Raw genomic sequence first — 22,287 nt, forward strand, 5'->3', positions numbered from 1 at the left:
GACATCATGCACATTTATAATGCTCAAGGTATTTTACATCACTCTTCCCATCTCCCCTCACTAGACTTTAACTCCAACCCTCCATTCTGAATAAACAGATGTACTTGAAAGCTCTCCAGATATGTTCACTATAGGTTCAGCCCTGTCCCTTAGTTCAGCATCCAAAATCTCCTGTTCTTGATTGGCCCAACAGGAATGGTCTCCTCTTTCTGCTCCACCAGCATTTACAGTGAGCCTCTTACACTTGGTCATATACTCCTTCCTCTTCCTGGATTCTAAGCTCTAAAATAGGACCTATAATGTATTCTTCTTTGCATACAGAGAAATATCACATACTGTGCCTTTCACACAGTAGGGACTCACACTGATTGAATAAATGAATGATAAAAGTGCAATCAGGATATTTATTTAGTTGAAAACTTTTACAGGAGATTTTGGCTTCATTTTGATGGAGCTCAGGTAAATGTCTAAATTATCTCAGCTGTACCTCTCTAAACAGGCTAACGGATTTATATATGCAAGTTCCATGCTAGTATATTTTAAGTAGAGAAAAAAAGTTTCTTTATATTAGTGTTTTCTTCAAAGAAGATAGAGATCATTCAAGACCCCAGACTTTTCACTTATTTTGAGGATCTTTTCAAAGGAAAGTGGCACTTTGAAGCAGTAAGGATGGTATAGGTATTTGGGTTTTTTTCCTACCAACTCAGCTAAGTAAAATCTTAGTCATATTGGCTGAATCACTGACATGACTTTTAAGGATAAAACAATTTGAGAAGGTGAATATCAAAGGTGCTCATATTTTTACCACTCTATGTATAGATTTTGAACAAATGTGATTAATAATTCACTTTTTAAAATTCAGTGGAACACATAACCTAAATGTCAGAAAATATGCCTAATGTCCATATTATAAAAAAACATGGTTATAACATACTTTAAAGTTGCTAAGACACACAATGTAATTCATGGTGTCAGGGGCAATCTTTCAATTTTACCTTTTTCTTTTTTCTCTCAATCCTTCAACACATTAACCCAATGGTTATTAAATGCCATGTAATATACTAGCACAGAAATACACAGAACTCAAAAGACGTGGTCCTTGTTGTATGAATTTTGTTTATGGTTAGTCCCATAAAAAAAGGTTTCATATACTTATTTGATAGAAAGAGGGAAAGGAAAGGGCAGATGGGGAGGGAGAGGGACAAGCGGAATCCATGCAGAGCACAGAGCCCAACCCGGGGCCTTGATCTCACAAGCCTGAGATGAGGACCTGGGCTGAAACCAAGAGTCAGATGCTTAACCAGCTGAGCCACCCAGGTGCCCCATATTAAGTCCTTTCTTTACATAAAATTTAGTAGTTTCAGAACTGAAGCCATTGGCATTAAAACCACCTCTTCTGCTTGAGTTTATAATTTTGGCTGACAGCATCATTTCTCTGTTTGAAGCCACAGAACTGCCAGGGCCCTCCATATGTGTCACACAAATTATTGCAATATTCTTCCAATTATATGTACTAACCCTAGTCTTTTCATACTTGAAAGCATTACACAAATGTCTGGATTCAGTTTCTTAAACTCATCACTTAGCTAGTTAAGGACTAATGACTCAAACTGACTCTTGAGGCAGTATATAAGATTGTCTCAATCTACTTTTCTCATCTTATTATGACTTTTTTTTTTTTGTAAACCTACCTCCAGCTTCACTCAAACTCAATTATTTGCTATCCAAATATACCTTACCCTTTTCTCCTGTGTATCTACTCTAGAAATGACTCTTCCTTCTCTATACAACCACAGAAATTGAAATGTCCTTCAAGAAAGATCTTCAACAATAATTTCTCTATAAAGTCTTATAGGATTTTCACAGATGTCTGAGCTTTATAATCCCTGGAAATCCATACTTCATGATTTGTATTTTTTTTTTACATTTTTGTAAATTTAAATCCAATTTGCCAACATATAACACCCAGTGCTCATCCCATCAAGTGCCCTCCTCATTGCCTGTCACCCAGTTACCCCATCCCCCCCACCCACCTTCCCTTCCATGCAACCTTTTGTTTGCTTCCCAGAGTTAGGAGTCTCTCCTGGTTTATCTCTCTCTCTGATTTTTCCCACTCAGTTTCCCTCCTTTCCCTTATAATCCCTTTCGCTATTTCTTATATTCCACATATGAGTAGAACCATATGATGACTGTCCTTCTCCAATTGACCTATTTCACTCAGTATAATACCCTCCAGTTCCATCCACATCGAAGCAAATGGTGGGTGTTCGTCTCTTTTGATGGCTGAGTAATATTCCATTGTGTGTGTATATGTATATATGTGTACATATATGTACATATATGCATACACATATGTATGTATATATATGTATACACACATTATATATATATATATATATGACATCTTCTTTATCCATTCATTTGTATTTTCTAAGGAACTCTCACATTTTGCTTCATTCTAATATCAAGTAAGCTACATAATCCCAAGGCAGAGGTAGCTTTGTCATTCATTGCTCAGAGTAGGTACTCAAAAACTACTATTAGCTTATTGATATTTATCATTACAAATCTTATTCTGAATCCTACATATCTGCTAAGTCTCAGATTAAAATAGGAGCAGTAGTGATCCACATTACTCCCCAACCATTTGGAAGACCAATTAATAAAACTCAGTGAAGAAGGGGGACTCTGGTCTATGGTGCTTTAGGCATGGGCACTTTGTGGACTTCCTCCCACCTCTGGATTTCTTTTAACTTAATTCTTTACTTATGCTTCCATTTTTAAGTTTTTCTTTCAGAATACAGGGATATTCTTTGGCTTTTTGCTTATCGCTGGTAGTAGCACTCAAGGATTACCTTTTTCTCACTTCTGGGATGTGGTATAAAGAACAATAATTGCCTTTCTAGGGTATTGCTAATCTTGAAACTAACCCCCAAAAGTTGTGCAGAAAAATAAAACCAAAAGATTCCAAACTGAATCTATTTATTTTTAAAATTCAAATGAGTTGCCAGTCAATGTAGGTAGCATTAAAGAGATGGGGGGAGAACCCAAGTAATTAAAGCTAATATACAGGACGTGGTTTGTGTCTATATATTCAAATCAATCAATTATATACATTAAAAGAAAAGAAAAATACCACAACAACTTCCTTAAGCATATTTTTTGCTTTTTCTAGGTCCCTTCCCATTTACGAAGTCTTACCATGTTCCCAAAAATGAATTAAAGCATACAAGAAAAAAGAAGGAAAAAAAGTAGAAGGAAAACAGATGAATCTAAGCTGAAGATATTGAAACTACAATTTTTTTCTGCTGAAAATTTTTTCCAATAGCTATACTCTTTCTTAGGTTTTATTTACACCCATGACTTTGTGATAGAAGACAATGATTTTCTCAATAAATGTCCTTCCTGAATGTAAAGTAAATTAAAAATAATAGCTGTAGTGAAACTGTAGATTATTTAGGGTGAATGGGTAGAAAACCACTTACCCCCAGTTGCCACAGTGATTTCACGTAGGAAATGGCCATAAAATGGAAAATCAAAGGACAGATTCACTCTCTGCAAGGAACAACAACCAGAAAAGAAAATCAATAATGTGCATAACAGTAAATGTAAAACGAAAAGCTTTCCACTTAAAAAAATAATGATGCTTCTACTTGCACCATTGTTATTGCAGTTGCCTATTCAAACCTGAATCCTGGATGGTAATAAAGGATTTCTTGTTTTCTGGCAATTAAGTGTTTGAAGTATGTGAGAAGAAAAAAGTTGCACTGTTATGGTCTGTTGGTCTGTTCTTTGCTTACAAAAGGAAATCTGGAAGTTTCCACTATGATTCAAGCTACTGTCTCTAACATCACTATTGCCTTTCAGTTGTCCACTGAGAATCAGTTCAGTCATCATGGTGACCCATTTATTTTATAGTTCCTTTTAGCTTGATTAGTTTTCTCCAAAATAGTAGAGCATGTTATCTGTCAAGTTTGCTGGATAGAACATCAAAAAAAAAATTTTATGCAATTATACATTTTTTTTTGTCTTCTGTACATACCATAATGAAAGGCAGTTTCATGGAACAAGATACTTTGTACCGTGATCTAGACCTGCAGATATTTTTATTTTTGGTGTGATGAGTTCTCCAGATTTAGTATATTATGTTCACTTCCAAAAGCAGAGTTGAAGAATAAAAAATGCCGATTACTGGAGAAATACTTTTCCTTTGCATAGAAGAAAACTATGGAGAATTAAGAAGAAAGCTCATAAATTTCACCCCTCTTTTTTCTAGAAAAGGGGACTGCAGCTTTTTAATTTTATTTATATTTATTTTAATTCATTATATATTTATATTATTTATAAAATATATATTACTTATGCTTTTATGTATATTTATACATTAAATATATAATTTATACAATAAATATATATAATATACATAGTAAAATAAAAACAAAAGACATCAAAGCAAAACAAAAATCCTAGATTTTTCATAGTGAAGCAATATGAACCAGATATATTATTAGTCTAGAAGCAAGGAAAACAGTAAGTTATAACAAAGATGACCAACTGAAATAAAGGATCCTGAGGGAAACCAATTAGCTAGATTAGAGCCCCACAACACATACAAAATACCTACAGCAAAAGGGTTTTTTTTTTTTTGTTAAAATTCAACAATCTCTATATTATAGCTCTCCCAATATACAAACTTAAAAAACTAAAGAAGTATACCTAGATTGAATTTTGCTCATTCCAATTTTGCAAATGATTGCTTTTTTTATATCCATCAGAGATTTCTACTGACTTATTTGGCATGAATTTAATGATTCAAAATTTACAGTAGCTTTCAATTAGTTTTGTGTTCCCTCCTTTTCAATGAAAGCTATATTTTCAGAAAGCGCTTATCACTATTTTTATTTTTTGCTGATTAATGGAAACAATAAAACCCTTTTCACTGCATTAACTGAAATGAGTGGTAACTAATAACCCTAAAATAAAAGGTTTGATGGCAAAATCACATATCTCACAAAATACATCAAAAGTAATTTTATAAAGGCCCTTGCTGTGTTGTGTTGCTATTCATCATTCTAATTTGTTTCCATATTCATGAGCAAATTGGTAAAATTTACCACCCTTTGGCATGCCAACTTCCAGAGTAGTTCAGTTGAAACATATATCACTAACAAACTTTATCAATTACTATCACAGATAAACCAGAAGAATATGACATTAGTTTCTCAGTCACCAAAAAATTTCAATATTTTTAGAAGACTGAGACACATAAATACATAAGTTAAAGACTTTTTTGAGACTTAAATAAGTTCTCAAAGAAAATTATTAGGAAGAGCAATATCAACAATTGAAAGGTTTTCCTGTGTAAATGACCAGTTTACCTTAGTTACCACCATGAACTGATTCATTGACACTCATAAGGAATAGCACAGAAATTTGGAAAGATGCTACCTTCTCATAACTCATGGAATTCACCCATTTTTCTGTGGGTAAGAGTTCCCAAATGTAGGTCTCTAATAACTTCTTCATAGTGTCTTGGCTCTATTTTCCCTAGAATTCCTTCTCCATACTATCTAGCATATCACCACCCCCCTACCCCCCACACACACATACACACACACTTCAAATCATTCAATCTAGATTCCACGGTCTCTGGAATCATATTAAAATAGTTGCCATGAGTTCTAAGGCCCAACACTGACTGGCCTTTGGTACCTCACAGTTTTCCCTTCCCATGTCCTGTCCTAGCCAGTCTTATAGATCATCTTTTATTTCCTTGTAATTGCCACCATTAAGCCTTGGCTCTGGTACTGCTACATCATATCTTTTCTGTCACAGTCTCTAATCTTGGTTGGTCATGGCTTCCATATTCTCTCAGCCTTGGTTTACTTTGGTTGATACTCCAAACATCACTTATGACATAAAGATTTAGGGGCATAAGATTCAGATAATAACTGTATCAAATTGAAATTAACTCAGCATCAGAATGATTAAGAATGGCCCAAGAGGAAATCTAGAATTGGAACCCAGGTTTTATGGACAACAAAGGTAATGGTCTTAATTACTGAGATTAAAACAAAGCGATGAAAAGAGTAATACAGAAAGGCATAGTTTTGAAAATTATCATCCTTCCTTAAAACACATTCACACGACCAAAAAATATCAAAACAAAAACAAACATAAAAAGCACTAGAATTGCATGACATGCTTTGAAGGTAAATGGTTATATATTCAATATAATTACTCCTGGATAATTGGATCCTTATTTTGTCTCAGTACGGTATATAAAACAGGCATGGGGGGAGCTAAAGAAAAGTTTTATTTGTTCATTCATCCAGTTGACAATCATTTACTTAATACCTCATATGTGCCAGGCCCGAAGTCAGAGGCTGAGGATAAAACAGTCAAGAAGTCCTACCCAGTTCTCTGCACCTCAGTGGCTCAGTAGGTTAAATGTCTGCCTTTGGTTTAGGTCATGATCCCAGGATCCTCAGATCTAGTCCGGATTCCAGCTCCCTGCTCCGGTGGGAGTCAGCTTCTCCCTCCACTCCTACCCCCTGTTCCTGATCTCTCTTCCAAATAAATAAATAAAATCTTTAAAACTAACAAACAAAGAAGTCCTACCCAGTTCCTTCATTCAAGGAGTTCCCAAAGTGGTGCAAGGAAATGTCACATAGGGATAAATAATAGGACTAGGTAGAGGCAGAGTAGGGACCAAGAGAGGCCACCTAACTGAGCATATAGCACTAATACTGATTCTTTTAAAGGAACAACCGGAATTTAGCCAGATGGGACCTTAAGTCATGAGAGCACAAGTGATGGGTCAAAATATAGGTAGAAAGCAAAACCGAGAAGGACTTTGTGATTATTGGAAGGACACTTAAATTGGGAGAGAGGAAGGATCTAGAAAACAGGACAGTTTTCTTGCTGGGTGACTGGTAGACCACAGTGCCATCAACTGAGAAAAAGAGTATAAGACAAAGAGCTATTATGAGTAAGTGTGAAAAAACTAATTACTTAAGTATTCTTTAACTACAAAATAAAAAAAAAAAAAATAAGGACGAACTTGAATTGTATATGCACTATGGGACTCTTCTGCAACCTGAAAGGCTAACAGAACCCTAGACTTTGTCACAAAAAGCCATGGTAAACAAAAGCTAACATAATATTGAAACAATGGTGTAATTACCATACTTTGTACATTATCTTGTCTGGGATCTCATCTCTTAAGCAGTATTTCATGTAAAAGGAGAAAAGGTTCAGGAAACTTGTCATGTGATTACTAATTAATAGTCTGGGAAAAATACAAAATAAAAGCTCAGAAGTGAAATTTTCAAGAGAATGCATGACATAAATAAAATCAACTGACTTTGCTCATTCCTTTATGCTCTGTGGAAAGGAGTGAATTATTTGAAAGGAGAAATGGTAATTTTAAGACAAGCAAGCAACATATGACTTCTTCATATGGGAGAGGATAAACTTATGAAACATTCTTTAACGAGTTTGTAGAAGGATATAAATAGATTCCAGGTGGTCTGGTGCAAATTTATGGCAGATACAGCCATATATGACTGTGACCTTTAAAACCACATCACATTCTCCCACAACATGCCCCATGAAATTACTGCTGGGAACAAACTATCAGACTCAATCAAGGCTATCCTCCCAGATTTCTTTCTTTTTTTAAAAAAAGATTTTATTTATTCATTAGACAGAGAGAGAGAGAGAGAGAGAGAGAGAGGCAGAGACATAGGTAGAGCCAGAAGCAGGCTCCCCATAGGGAGCCTGATGCGGCACTCAATCCTAGGACCCCAGGATCACAACCTGAGCCAAAGGCACATGCTCAACCACTGAGCCACCCAGGTGCCCTGATCCTCCCAGATTTCTAAGTGTGTCTGCACCTCTTATTGCTTCTTCTACATATTTTTCTTATGCCTACTGCTATCTGTTTCAGACTAGTTATTATGATCTTTGCTAATTCTTTTTTAATAACACAGGAATTGTAATCCTAAGAAAACACTATTCCAGTTTAACTTGTTTGCCTATTTCTCAGTGGTATTATAATGATAAATTAATTTGCCAATGTCTGCAAGACATTGAAGACAGAAACTTCCTAATAAGAGGTAAGTATATGGAGTGGGCACATTTATCATCCTAAAAGCCATTTTTAAAAATGTCATTAATAAAAACTGTGGTTTTGTTTTGTTTTGTTTTGTTTTGTTTTAAGACAACTTCTCATGTACAGCAATAAAGCTATACTTTCCTGGTTCCCCCAAGTCTTTATTTGTATAAGACATAATCCTGGGGAAAAGCTTGGCAAGAAAATTAGTAGTAACACAATTTTAAGTAATTGCTGATTCTATGAGCTCATGATAGCAGAAGGTCCAAAGAATTTAGGGGTATTCATTTATTTGAGAATGAATTCATGAATCAATCATTAATTTGTATCTAATGTATTTTAACATTCTATTTTTAATCATTCAAATAATCTTACGTTTGAGGGGCACACATTTGTTTCTTGAGGCTGTCAAGTAGGTGGGATATTATTATTATTATTATTATTATTATTAGCAAAATGAGATCTGTATTATTTTTCCCCAAAACATTTCAAAAAGTAAATCAAATAAATCTTGAGATATATAATTTTCTGGTTGTTTATTTATGTCAAAGTTTAGCTTTGACAGGTATTGTAAAATTTAAGAAAAACATATATTTTGCTCTATTTATATGGATATTTATAGTGATACTGGCTTTCATCTGGAATACCTGAGTAAAGGATCTCATTTCCAATAAGACTTATATCTCCAGTAAATAAAAATGATTAAATAATCATTCTTGTTAGGATAACTTTTTGCAGATAACTATGAATAAGCTTAGTTTCTTAATTGTGATATGATACATTCTTCCACAATGCACAAAACAATTAAGTAATTTTCTTGAACCTGGATAAAGTACACATAAAACTCATTCACCTATAAATGCTTCGAGTAGATTATTGGAGACTTACTGCTTTACTAAGCACAAAACACACATTTTATAATCTTCTTTTAATGGAGCTAGATAAAGCTTTATTTTTCCATTTGCAATGGTTCTTTCCTAATTTTTAATGACCTACCATGGTTTTGGAGTCAGAGAGACCTGAAACTATGTCCCAACTTTGGTGCTTAGTAGCTGTGCATGATTTCATGATTTAACTTTTTTAAGTCACAGTTTGCTCATCTATAGTCAAGACATTTCTTCAAAGATTTATTATAGGGATCAAATGGCCAAAGAACATGTGGACCTTCATTACCATTGTCTCAATGATGGTGAATATTACATTACACAAATGAAGTTGTCTAGCATAGCAACAGTTCCTTGAGTCTAGTTTCCTAAACAAAAATAGCTCCCTATTTGATTCCTAACAAATAGCTGGAACTGATGTGATATATGTTGTCTATACATGTTGATATATCAATGAAGGTAAACTGTTTTACTGAGAGAATCAATCACAATTAGATATTACATTTCTGAGCAATGTTATGATATTCTCATTTTTGTTATATTGAAATAATCATAACTACTATATTTACTGGTGTTAGAGAAATGGAATTATAATATATATACGTAATATATATATATATATTATGCTAAGTATTTTGCCTGTATTTAGCAAGTACAAATGTCAAAATTAGAAGATGGAAGCAAGATAAGGAACAGGATATTTGCATAATCAGAGAGTATCTTGCAAAAGATACTTGATCATTATAAAAGGGAACGCAAATATCTTTACAGTGAAAGAGCAAAATCTAGGAGATATCACCTGAAGCAGGTGATCAAAGTTAAAATCACCAGTAATAAGACATATGACACCATGTATCTCTTGATATGGTGCACAGTGAAGGACAAAAAAACATTTCTGTGATACCACAAAAAGTGATTTTTGCCAAAAACTGATACCCGTGCTAAAACATGAAGAAACAGTAGACAAACCCCGCATCAGAGACACTGTATGAAATAACTGGCCAATATTCTTCAAAAGTGTCAAGTTCATGAAAGACAAAGACTAAGGAGCTATCATAGATTGGAAGAGGCAAGGAGATTGAACAAATACATGCAATGTAGGTCCTAGATTGGATTCTGAATAAGAAACACAGATGGTTTGGGGACAGTTAACAAATATGACCAAGGCCTACAGATAAATTAAGAGAATAGGACCAGTGCTGATGTTTTGGTATCAATAATTGTACCATGAGTATATAGGATGTTAACATTTGGGGAAGTTAGGTGAAAGCTATATGGCAATTCTTTCAATATTTCTTGAAAGTTTTTTTAATAATCCTGAAACTATTAAAAAAAATCTTTACCAAAAAAACAAGTAATAAATTCAAACCACCAGAAGTCATACAGCCAGGATTTCAATCCACATATGTTTGACTTCAAAACTCTTGAGTTTTGACCACTGTATTATTCTATCCTCCTTCTTTTATACCAGGTGCTTCTTTTCCTACCTGTTATCTGACCTTCCATCATTGTGTTTTCTACCTGGGACCCTTAGTCAGTCATTCATGTTTTCGTTCTTAGTACACATAACAATTTCCTCTAAAATGTAATAATAATAAGACATAGTCAGAAGGCTCCTAGATGCATGAGGCCAAAGCCATACCAAAAGAAAATCTGAAAAACACAATAGTATTCTTAGATGAAACTTGCAATCACAGGGCCTGGACTGACGGAGCTGTGCTGGTAGTGAGCATGCGCCACTGACACCTGAGGGCCACACACAGGTCCCTTCTCACCAGACATGTGCACAACCTGAATTCCTTTTTTTTTTTTTTTTCCCACAGTTGGGGTGTAGATGCTTCCCTAGTAGATTTCGTACCCTCCAAGGACAGATCCAGGGGCCTATTTTCTAAACTTATGGACATTTTTTTTAATTCTCTATGGTAATTGCCTGTCACTGGTTTATTCACCTAGTTCACTGAAATCGATCCCCTCACAAAAGTAACATAAACTGAGACAGTAGAGTGATGTAAAAGTAAGTATATACACATGTATGTATGTAGATGTAGAAATAGAAAAATTTAAATGGACAGGTTTTCCCAATAAGCAACTCTTAAAGAGAGAAAATGGGCAATGGAGAGGCATATACATGTAGGCAGCAGTGATACAAACTTCTTCTGGTATCCCCTAAGGTAAAATCCTGCTTCTAGGCCATAAACGAGCTAAGTGTATTCCAAAAATAAAATAGCAGCAGTGGGCAGTATAACTTACAACATTTTTACTATGTAGAATTTTTGTTTTTGTAAAAATGCAATGTTAACCAACTCACATGCTGGAAGAAGTGGACAGGGCATGGTTGTTAATCCAGCAACTAGAAATACTAGATACTTAATTAAAAGATCAAAATGTTCATGGAAAGGGACTAATCAATATGTAAATATACAGACCAGAGACTGGCTATTCCTTTTAGAAATAAATCCCATCAATTGAATTGATTTTCTGAGTTCGAAATTCTAACTGCTTCAGCACTTTTTTCATAAGAGAACTAAGAACTTAATTAACCCTGCATATTGAATGACACTCTGCATGGGACTACTCCTATTGTAGGAAACGAAATGTAAACATGGTGCATTTATCTGATACTTGTTCAAATGAACTAGAGATTAAGTGCACTATCACCGTGTCTTTTGACCTCTTGCATTTCATGGTTCTCAGCAAACATTTGGCTTGTGGTTGCTTCCTACATCTGCACTTTTTGAGAATTATTCAAAGTAGTTTGTGTGAATATTTACCATCCAGGCAGGGTGTACAGCAACGCTATTCAGGGGCACAGAGAAGAATAACAGGATGTTATAAAGAAGCCCTTGGAGGGTAGGTGGGAGGAGAGTGAGAACCAGAAACTACTGGATTTTTCACACTATTCTAGAAGCAAGACAACGGGTCCCTCCAGGCATCGCAAAATGAAGTGTACATGAGAATCACCTGGGGTTCTTGTTAAAATTCAGATTCTGATTCTGTAGGTCTGTGGAGAAAGGAGCTGAAATTCTGCATTTCTAACATGCTCCCAGGGCTGCTGATACTGCCTCCAGGACCCCACTTTGAGCAGCAAGGCTCTAAGTCACATAATGGTCTTTGAAACACTAAAAACATTGCTGTAAGGAAACTTTAGCAAGCGTGAAATGTGTTAAAAGGGTAAATAGACTACATTCTGGATAACATCGTTTTGCTTTGCCTGGTAACACTTACATGGCCTAAAATTTTCCATTTTAGGAATTGAAGCATAGAAGTACCTGCTAGCCAGGCTCCTAAGCAGTGATTTGTGGCAATGGTATACCAAGGGCAATGACACTCTTGTTATGTCCTTCAGTGGTGATCCTCAAACAAGGCAGGGCAGGGCAGGGCAGGAAAAATACTCCTATGGATTTATCTTCTGTGGTTTGAAAAGACCCTCTCTTGCCTCAGTTGATTACAATCTATCTTCCCTTCTTTCTTGTCAGCGGAAAATAGCTGTTCTAAAACAGCTAAATGTTTGCATGTTGATTGTCAGTATCAGTGTAACGGGCATCTCTAGCACTATGCCAGTCATGGAGTTAAGCACTGCATGGATGTTAAATCATTTACTACTAATGACAACCTTAGAAGATAAGTACTATTATCATTCCATTTTACAGGTGACAAAAGTGATGAACAGAAAAAAAATAATGCACTCAAATCACCCAGCAGTGGTTGGCAAAGTAGGATCTCAAATCCAGGCAGCCTGTTTCTAAGTCTATATATTTAAACATGATATCAAATCTTTTGACTAGCATGTTAGGATTTGGCATTCAATGAAGGCCAAGTTTATCAGAAGAGTAACTACATAATTCAAAATTTGATTACAGGTTAAAATTGAAATGTAAGCCAAGTTAAGTTTTACCTTTTCATCTTCCTCTGTTAACTTCTCTTTTTTAACTTTTTATTTGGAAATAATTTCAGGGGCACCTGAGTGACTCAGTGGTTGAGCGGTCTGCCTTCTGCTTAGGTTGTGATCCTGGGGTCCTGGAATCAGTCCTGCATCTGGCTCCCTGGAGGGAGCCTGCTTCTCTCCCTCTGCCTATGTTTCCACCTTTCTCTGTGTGTCTCTCATGAATAAATATATAAATAATTTTTTTAAAAGGAAGTAACTTTGAAGTTACAAAAATAATACAAATAAGCCTCTATATCAGTTTTACAGATTCACCAATTTTTTTTAAATTTATTTTTTATTGGTGTTCAATTTACTAACATACAGAATAACCCCCAGTGCCCGTCACTCATTCATTCCCACCCCCTGCCCTCCTCCCCTTCTACCACCCCTAGTTCGTTTCCCAGAGTTAGCAGTCTTTACGTTCTGTCTCCCTTTCTGATATTTCCCACACATTTCTTCTCCCTTCCCTTATATTCCCTTTCACTATTATTTATATTCCCCAAATGAATGAGAACATATAATGTTTGTCCTTCTCCGACTGACTTACTTCACTCAGCACAATTCACCAATTTTTAACATTTTGCCATTTTTGGCAACTTCTGGATTTTTCAAAAGTTGTATACAAAATGATGACTCCCAACACAGCTTCTGGGAGCTGCTCCCTTAGGAAAACCTACCCATCTCTACAGTCTACCCTGCAGGGGAATAGGACTTGGGTGCCTAACCCTTGGTGCATTTATCAGCAATGAACCTTACTCAGCATTTCTTCTCAGATAGCTGCTGCATAAGAAATTCCTGGAATTCATCACCAACTTAGTGGCTATAGGTGGTTCACTTCTAGTCCTGTTGGCATTTTAACAGAGCACTTCGAGAAGAGAAAAAAAAGAGACACTCACTTTCTGAAACCCAGACACAGCAGAAATTCTAATGGGTAGTCAATTTAGAAACAAACCATGTAAGATTTTGGCTATTTTCTGTAGGGTAAGCAATAGGTTATAATTTGGTAAGAAAAATAGAAAAAAATAAAGATAATGAAAATTAGTATAACCAATATGTATTTTTAAAGATTTATTTATTTATTTTAGTGTGGGGGGAGAGAACATGAGCAGAAGGGGCAGAGGGAAAGAATCTCAAGCAGACTCCATGCTGGGCATGGAGCCCAATGCGGCCTTGATCTCATGACCTTGAGATCACAACCTGAGCTGAAACCAAGAGTTGGATGCTTAACTGACTGTGTCACCCAGATGCCCTGGTATAACCAATATTTTTTAAAAATTCTAAAATATAAGCTTGTTCAAGAAATCTCAGTCCCAAAAAGTCTTAAATCTTTTTATCTTTTATTAGTTCAGATTTTTCATAAGAATTAAGTCTATTTGTTTTTAGCAGTATTCACTCTTAAAGAATATTATATTTGATTTAGCTAACTTTTCTGTGTTATAAAACATTTCCCTGCAAAAGAGTCCTGTGAATGCCTTATCATTTTACAACTCCAGAATGAGAATCTGTTCTGTAGTCATCTTTTCTAAAATTAACTGTTATTAAATCTTCATGGGCTCATGGAGAGAACTCAGAAAAGATGATCAAAAATAGGTTGGAGAAGAGAATCTAGAAGGAAAGACAAGAGTAAATGGATTTACCTATTCATTTACACCTGAGACATGGCTGTAGGGTCCCATTTTAGTAGCTTTATAATTATGAAAGATTAATGCGAATGAAATCTTCCAAGAAGGCTTCACAGAAGACTCAAGTGTTTGCCTCACTTGTGAATTTGAAAGCTGGGCAGAGATTTATCTATCTAGAATTATTTTACAGCCATCACTGGTCACAGAGAATGAATGATGTTATCTCCTATGACTCTAATTTTACACAAATAATGGTAGCCATCCACTAAACATATAATATGGAGAAATAAGATTAAATTGAAATAACAATTGATGAACACAAGTATGATTTTTTTTAAAGTATGTTTTTGATTTGGAAAACTAAGACTTGTTACACGCATAAAAACTGATCACTGTGGGTTTCATAAAGTTATCTCTAAGACTCTCCAGAATCTGTTCTAGATCTCAAATGGTTCCTAGACTCAGGAAGGGTCTCAAGGCTCACTTAAATAATTACTAATATACATCTATTTAGATAATCATATCAGTAAAACAAGTATACTAAACTCAGAACGTTAGGTGAGCCTAAGGAATGTTTAATCTGTTTTATTAGAGCCTTCAGCAGGAGAAGGAATAGATCTTTTATAGCATGTGGACCAACTCATTTCCCTGGGATGCCGAAGAACAGGACTCGGCTATTCTAATCTCGTGTGAGTTTCATGGAATAGAACAAGGATATGCCTTTACTTTCCATAAAAGTCCCTCAAATAATACTTTCTTCAGGACAGAGAGAATTATTCTCAGAATAATAATAATAATAATAATAATAAATAGTAAAATGAACTAATTACACCAAAATTTAGTTAGAGAGACTCATGGAGACACAACTCATTCTAGTCTGTTATTAAAATAGAGGAAAATCCTAAAAACAAAGCAAATAAGACAACTATGAGGGTCTTGCTAGAAATGGAGCGACTCAAACAATGGAAAGCAGTAACTTTGTTCCACCAGCCAAAGCAAAAATAGATGAAAACAACTTACTGTTAGTGTGGATGGAACTCGGGCAAAATGTGTGGTCTAGATAGCAGCCTAATCATGATAGCAAATTAAATTGACTTTTGAGTTAATCATTTAGAAAAATGAAAAAACTCCTTTCAACAGATTTTCTGATGCACAGGAAAAAATAAACCTGGGCAGTGTAAGACAACAACTGATTCAGGCACCACAGACATCCAAATTTAACCCTGCCAACATCAACATTATACTAGTAATGAAAGATCCATGGAAATGCTAGTTGAAATGATGTTACTTTCCTGGACAAAAAAGAGAGAGAGAGAGAAAGAAAGAAAGAAAGAAAGAAAGAAAGAAAGAAAGAAAGAAAGAAAGAAAGAAAGAAAGAAGAAAGAAAGAAAGAAAGAAAGAAAGAAAGAAAGAAAGAAAGAAAGAAGAAAGAAAGAAGAAAGAAGAAAGAAGAAAGAAAGAAAGAAAGAAGAAAGAAAGAAAGAAAGAAAGAAAGAAAGAAAAGAAAGAAAAGAGAAAACTTAATTTATAAAAAGCAGGGGAGGGCAAAGTGTGAAGGAGAGAGACTCTCAAGCCGACTCCCTGATGAGCAGTGAGTTCAGTGCAGGGCTCCTTCTCAGGGTCCTGAGATCATGCATGACCTGGGCCAAATTCAAGAATCAGACACTTAACTGAGCCACCCAGGTGCCCCAACTTAACTTTTTTAAATGAAGGTTTCTGTTTATATTCATATAGTCTGAGGATCTTCATGGAGAACAGTCCAATTTTCAAATTTAAAAAAATGGCCACGTCAAAGAACATACAAGTTCCATAGAAAACCTTACCTACATTATGACAGAGATAGAAGAATTTCATTTTGCTGGGGTTTCTTATATAAGGAATCAATCTTCCTACCAACAGATAGAAGATTTTTTAGTTAAGAGTGTGTTTTGGGATCCCTGGGTGGCGCAGCGGTTTGGCGCCTGCCTTTGGCTCAGGGCGCGATCCTGGAGACCCGGGATCGAATCCCACGTCGGGCTCCCGGTGCATGGAGCCTGCTTCTCTCTCTGCCTGTGTCTCTGCCTCTCTCTCTCTCTCTCTCTCTCTCTCTGAGTGTGACTATCGTAAATAAATAAATTAAAAAAAAAAAAAAAAAGAGTGTGTTTTATGTTTGGCCAAGAGCACATTGGCATTTCCTTGGTCAAAAAAAAAATTATGGAGATACAATATAGATATACGATATAGATATAGATATAGATGCATATCTATCTATCTATCTATCATCTATCTATCTATCTATCTATCTATCTATCTATCTATCTATCATCTATTTATCTATTGGATACTCTTGGAAAGTACTTGGGAATTAACTTATTTGGGGGTTATTTTTGTTATAAAGAATGAGTACTCTCAAATAGCACTGCCTTACAATCTTATTTTTATTTGATATTTGCAGTGTCCTTTCATATCCATTTCATTTTTATTCTTAAAATAGCACTAGAAGGGAGTCAAGGAAGGCATTTTTCTCCTTTCTTTCAGGTTATAAGATTGAGGTACAGAGAGGCCAGAAACCAAGAAAATGAGTTTTGAGGCCAAGGTTTCATGACTTCTGTGACCTTGGATTCCTTCCACCAGGACAGTGGTACTTCTCTAGGAGTTGTGAATCAGAATTTCATAAACTGTGGTTTCAGAAAACAAATAATTCTAATTTGTCTGGTTGTGGAATCAAACTTTGTACCCAGAAACAAATTAAATAACATGGATATAGAAATACAGAAGAAAATATCAAAACTGTGGAATCTGAAGGTCCACACAGGGAAAAAGAAACAAGTCAGACTGTTTCCTAGGTTTATGGTCAGAAACGTCTAGATCTGTAATCTGACAACTGACTGACTTTGTATAAAGGGAAAAAAATCCAAATAATTACCAGTATTTGAATATAAAGTGTCTGGCTCATTGCTTGCCATATGGTAGGAGTTGATACAAATTTTCACTATCCTTTGTCTAGAAAACATGCTTCTTACTTTAATCTGTCAAAGTTAAAACTAAGTTTTAACATCTGCTTTTTTTTGCAATAATGATTTAAGAAATGTTATTCAAACCAAAAAGGACAATGGGGAGACTGTAATCAAATTATAGCATACATATGTAATATACATACTAATGAATATGGCTTATGTTCTAAAAGGAAAAAGAAATCAGTGTGTTTCAGCTTGTGAAGCACTTGAAGCAAATGATTTCTAAGTTGTTCTCTGCCCTCAAATTATAAGATATTATTGTAGATAGGAGAAAGGGGTATGCTCTTACTTCAATTTTACTCTCTTCTTACTAGAATATTAATCTAAGATTCCAAAATGCTGTTTAGACCCCATTTATAAATGATGGTGGTGGAGGAGAAAATACTTCTTTAAAAAATTATGCTGGGTGGCTCAGCAGGTTAAGCAGCTGACTCTTGATTTCAGCTCAGGTAATTACATTGGGGTCATGGGATCAAGCCCCCACCCAACCTGGCTCCATGTTCAGGGAGGAGTCTCTCTCGCTCTCTATCTCTGCCCCTTTCCCATTTTGTGTGCCTGTGTGTGCATGTGCTCTCTTGCTCTCTCAAAAAATAAAAAAAAATCTTTAAAAAAAATCATGCTTCCAATCAGACACTCCTTTACATTCCTCTGAGCCATTCTGAAGCAGCCTGGAAAGGGGAGGGAATCTACATCTTCAGGGATGCCCAATCTCTAGCTTTCTCATTTGCCAACGCTGGATTAGTTAGCCAAATGCTCCTGTGTCTGCCCCTGGATATATATTTCTTTTCTTTTTTTCTTTTTTGTCTAATTTGTTGACAGAATGTATGTTTTTGGTCATGGAAATTACACCATTTGGTGATAAGATCTGAGAAACTCCCCTCTTCTCTTGGGGCTTAAATTTAAATGCTGTTTCCAGGTAAATTACCAGAGAGCTTTGCAGCGAGGATTATGACAATTATGACATCAACAAACCTAATTAATTAAGTGGATGTGTTGTTTCCCATTTGCCATTTTCCCTTGTGCTAAATAAAGCATCTTAGTAACATCACAGGGGAGAAGAGTGGCCTAGTGGTACTCAGGGTGTGTTTGTGTCCTGTGAGGGTAGGAGGGAGGGTGTTTATGGACACTATGGTGCCCTCTGCTCATAATATGCTACATTAATATCTTAACATTACAATTCTGTCATCATCTCTAAAAACCTGATTCTGCTCCCGGGAAGGCATAATAGAAATGAATAGACTGGAAAGGTGGGGAGGCCAACTGAGGATATTCTAAAACATGAATCACCCTTTACAACTTGGAAACCTCTTACTAATATTTAAGAATCACACTTTAAAAAGCAAGAATGTTAGTAGAAAAAAATTTAAAATATTCTATTAACTATATTTATAAGTTCTAAAATATGAAACCTACTTAAATGAAGGGCTCTAAATGACAATTTTTTCCAGGGGAAAAAAAAGAAACGAAGATATATCATCAATTCTATTATGGTAAATGACATGTGTACCTAGGTATGCATGTGTGTGTGTTCTGTTGATAGTGATAGGGAAAATGGGTAAAGGATCAACTTCTAACTCTAAGAAATGTTCGATGATAGGCTAAAATTCTTGAATCGAAAAAAAAAACAAGTGATGACAATGACAGAGTAGCTAAAATAAAGGTTTCTACCATTGATAAGTATTTAAAATTCTATGCATGGAATACCAGATAAGTTACAAGCAAAAGCTCAAGCATTTGCATTTAGGCCAACTTTTGGTGTTGAAAGCAACAGTGTCATTCCCATGCTAACAGTAAGAAAAAAAGATGGTTCGTTATAGCATAATTTTTCTTGAGACTAATGAGAGAATTGGAGCCACATGACAACCAAGCAAACCCAAAGAGAAAAAGAAATATTCTTCAAGAAAAAACAAGACACATGAACTGCTGCACTTTGGGAGATCCCGGGAAACAATAAAGTGTGTAAGCAGAAATCCGCTAACAGTTTCACTGATAATCTTTCTTTGCCTAGAGATTTTATCCATAGTGGCTGCTGCAACAACTGGGTCAATTTATGGAAACTTCAGTTGGGTGCACTCAACATTTGAATTTCTACAAAGGGCATTTTACACGATTAAGTGCTGTAATATAGTAAGGAAATTGTCAAAAGCAAGAAATTTCTGGTAAATATTGTCCTAATCTAATCTTTCTCATTTTCTCTTCTTTTGAAAATCTATTCTAAATCCACAAGTGAATCATTTCTGAATCTGTCATCTTGCCTGGGATTCCCTGAATATGGAAAAGAAAAGGGATGATGGAATTCAGTAGGTGAGATGGCTCCTTTGTTTACTTCTCAGGCTCAGAAAACATGTGCCCCACACTGACAGTTCAAGGAATCATCTCATGGTGAGTTATAATTAATTTTCATTTTAACTATTAGGAGTTGATTTTCCGAAATAGTAGAATATATATATATATATATACAATGAAGGTTGTTGGCTAAAAATTTTGGTATAAACATCAAATTGCTGCCTCTTGAAATCACATAAGCCATTGAGTCTATTAGCTCTAGTTTTATCTTTAATTCCATAATGGCAATCGCATTTGAAAGGCTCAAGTTGCTGTGTTTTTATTTTAAGTCATATTAAACTGCAAGGGCATGATTTCTTTTTTTCTTTTCTTTTCTTTTCTTTTCTTTTCTTTTCTTTTCTTTTCTTTTCTTTTTTTTTCTTTTCTTTTTCTTTTCTTTCTTTTTTTTTCAAGATTTTACTTATTTACTCATGAGAGACACACAGAGAGAGAGGCAGAGACAGAGGCAGAGGGAGAAGCAGGCTCCACACAGGGAGCCGATGAGGGACTCAATCCCGGGTCTCCAGGATCAGGCCCCGGGCTGAAGGTGGCGCTAAACCGCTGAGCCACCCAGGCTGCCTGCAAGGACATGATTTTATTGATGGTAAGATCACAGGTATTATTCATGAGAGCAAAACTAAATAACTTTTGAAATGTTAAATCAGGCATTTATTAGAAAATGACTATCAAAAACTGCTGGAACCAAATGGGATACAGTTTACACACATATTTTGAGTGTGGGCTTGGGTGCCTATGCTAACATCTGAGTCTCATCACTAAAGGCTAGAGACCTTTAGGCAGGTTGACTTTTCCAACACTCAGTTCTCTCATCTGCAATACCTGGATGGCAATAATATTTAAATGATAGAGAATGCTGTGAAGATTGAAAAGCTAACCCATGTAAGCATGCAGCCTGACAGGTAGAGTAGGATACCAATGACCTGTAAGTTAAGTGAGGCCTATATTAATATCCTGTCATTCCCCACTATACCCAGACACAGAAACTACACCTCATTACATAGTTACATTTCTCATTTAAAGAACCAGATCTGGTATAAGATAAACTCAAGCTGAAAACATGTTCGGAGATTTCCAGATTTAATTTTTTTCCTTTATATCAAACTTCTGCCTGGAGATACACAGTTTGACCTACATATGTTATTGGAATCATAAATGTTTCTGGTGAAATATTTTTCAGGCCAAGAAATTAATAAACCCCCATGTAAATGGGAGATACTGAATTCCTGTCTTTTTTTTTTTAAAAATGTTCTCTCGGGATCCCTGTGTAGCTCAGTGGTTTAGTGCCTGCCTTCAGCCCAGGGCGTGATCCTGGAGTCCCGGGATGGAGTCCCCCATCGGGCTTCCTGCATGGAGCCTGCTTCTCCCTCTGCCTGTGTCTCTGCCTCTCTTTCTCGTTCTTTGTCTCTCATGAATGAATAAAATCTTTAAAAATACTAAAATAAATAAAAATGTTCTCTCGATTCATAGATTACAAGAAAACTTAAAATTATCCAAGATCAATCTTGACTTTGAATATTCAACTCATTTTACTAGGGAAATTAATGGTTAATTTATTTAAGTAATTATTAGTTAAATGGATGGTGGCTTCTCAAAATAATTCTTACTCATTTTTTCGAGGATATTCTATGCAATCATTAATCTAAATTTCAACTGCAGAACTAAATAATAAAAAGTGATCACAACAAACAACACTGATATGCCAATTAAAGCAAAAAAAAAAAAATTTACAGCAGAAAAAGAAACTCAAAATGCCAAAGCACTTACTGCAGCTTGCCGATGAGTATTGGACAATATTCCGTGAATCTTCACTTTGTCCTTTTCCATTTGGTCTATGTTCACCCACAAACTCCGACTGGCAGAATCAGATGGACCATATATCCGAGATATATAGTAATTATGATCTGTGTCCTCCTATAATAAAAGAATAATGCATATCAAGAATAGAGAGCATGGGCGGGCCTTGAGGATATTATGCTAAGTGAAGTAAAGCAGACAGAAAAGACAAATAGTGTATATTCTTGCTTATACGTGGAATCTAAAAAAGCTGAATTCATAGAAAAACAGAGTAGAATGGTGGTACCAGGGGCTGTGGGGTGGGGCAAATGAGATGTTGGCTAAAGAATACAAATTGCCAGTTATAAGACAAATATGTTCTGGGGATCTAATCTACAGCATGGTGACTATAGTTAACAATACTATATTATACACTTGAAGGTAGCTAAGAGAATAGATCTCTCACCACAAAAAAAGACATGGTAATTATATGATGTGATGGAGGTATTAGCTAATGCTATGGTGGCAATCATTTTGCAGTATATAAGTATACCAAATCAACAGGATGTACAATTTAAAGTTACACAATGTTATATGTGAATTATATCTTAATAAGGCTGGGAAA

General features: G+C 35.4%; 1 protein-coding gene across 3 annotated transcripts in view; it reads right to left on the reverse strand.

The window, feature by feature from the left end:
• Positions 1 to 22,287, reverse strand: part of PLXDC2 (plexin domain containing 2) — a 512,014-nt gene that overhangs the window by 212,360 nt on the left and 277,367 nt on the right. For all 3 annotated transcript variants that reach the window (XM_038529866.1, XM_038529863.1, XM_038529864.1), the window contains 2 exons: positions 21,654 to 21,800; positions 3,486 to 3,555 (listed from right to left, as the gene is read on the reverse strand). In XM_038529866.1, the coding sequence (XP_038385794.1) occupies positions 3,486 to 3,555; positions 21,654 to 21,800 (217 nt within the window). The remainder of the gene's footprint in view (positions 1 to 3,485; positions 3,556 to 21,653; positions 21,801 to 22,287) is intronic.

The sequence above is a fragment of the Canis lupus genome, chromosome 2, assembly GCF_011100685.1.
Source record: "Canis lupus familiaris isolate Mischka breed German Shepherd chromosome 2, alternate assembly UU_Cfam_GSD_1.0, whole genome shotgun sequence".
NCBI lineage: Eukaryota > Metazoa > Chordata > Mammalia > Carnivora > Canidae > Canis > Canis lupus.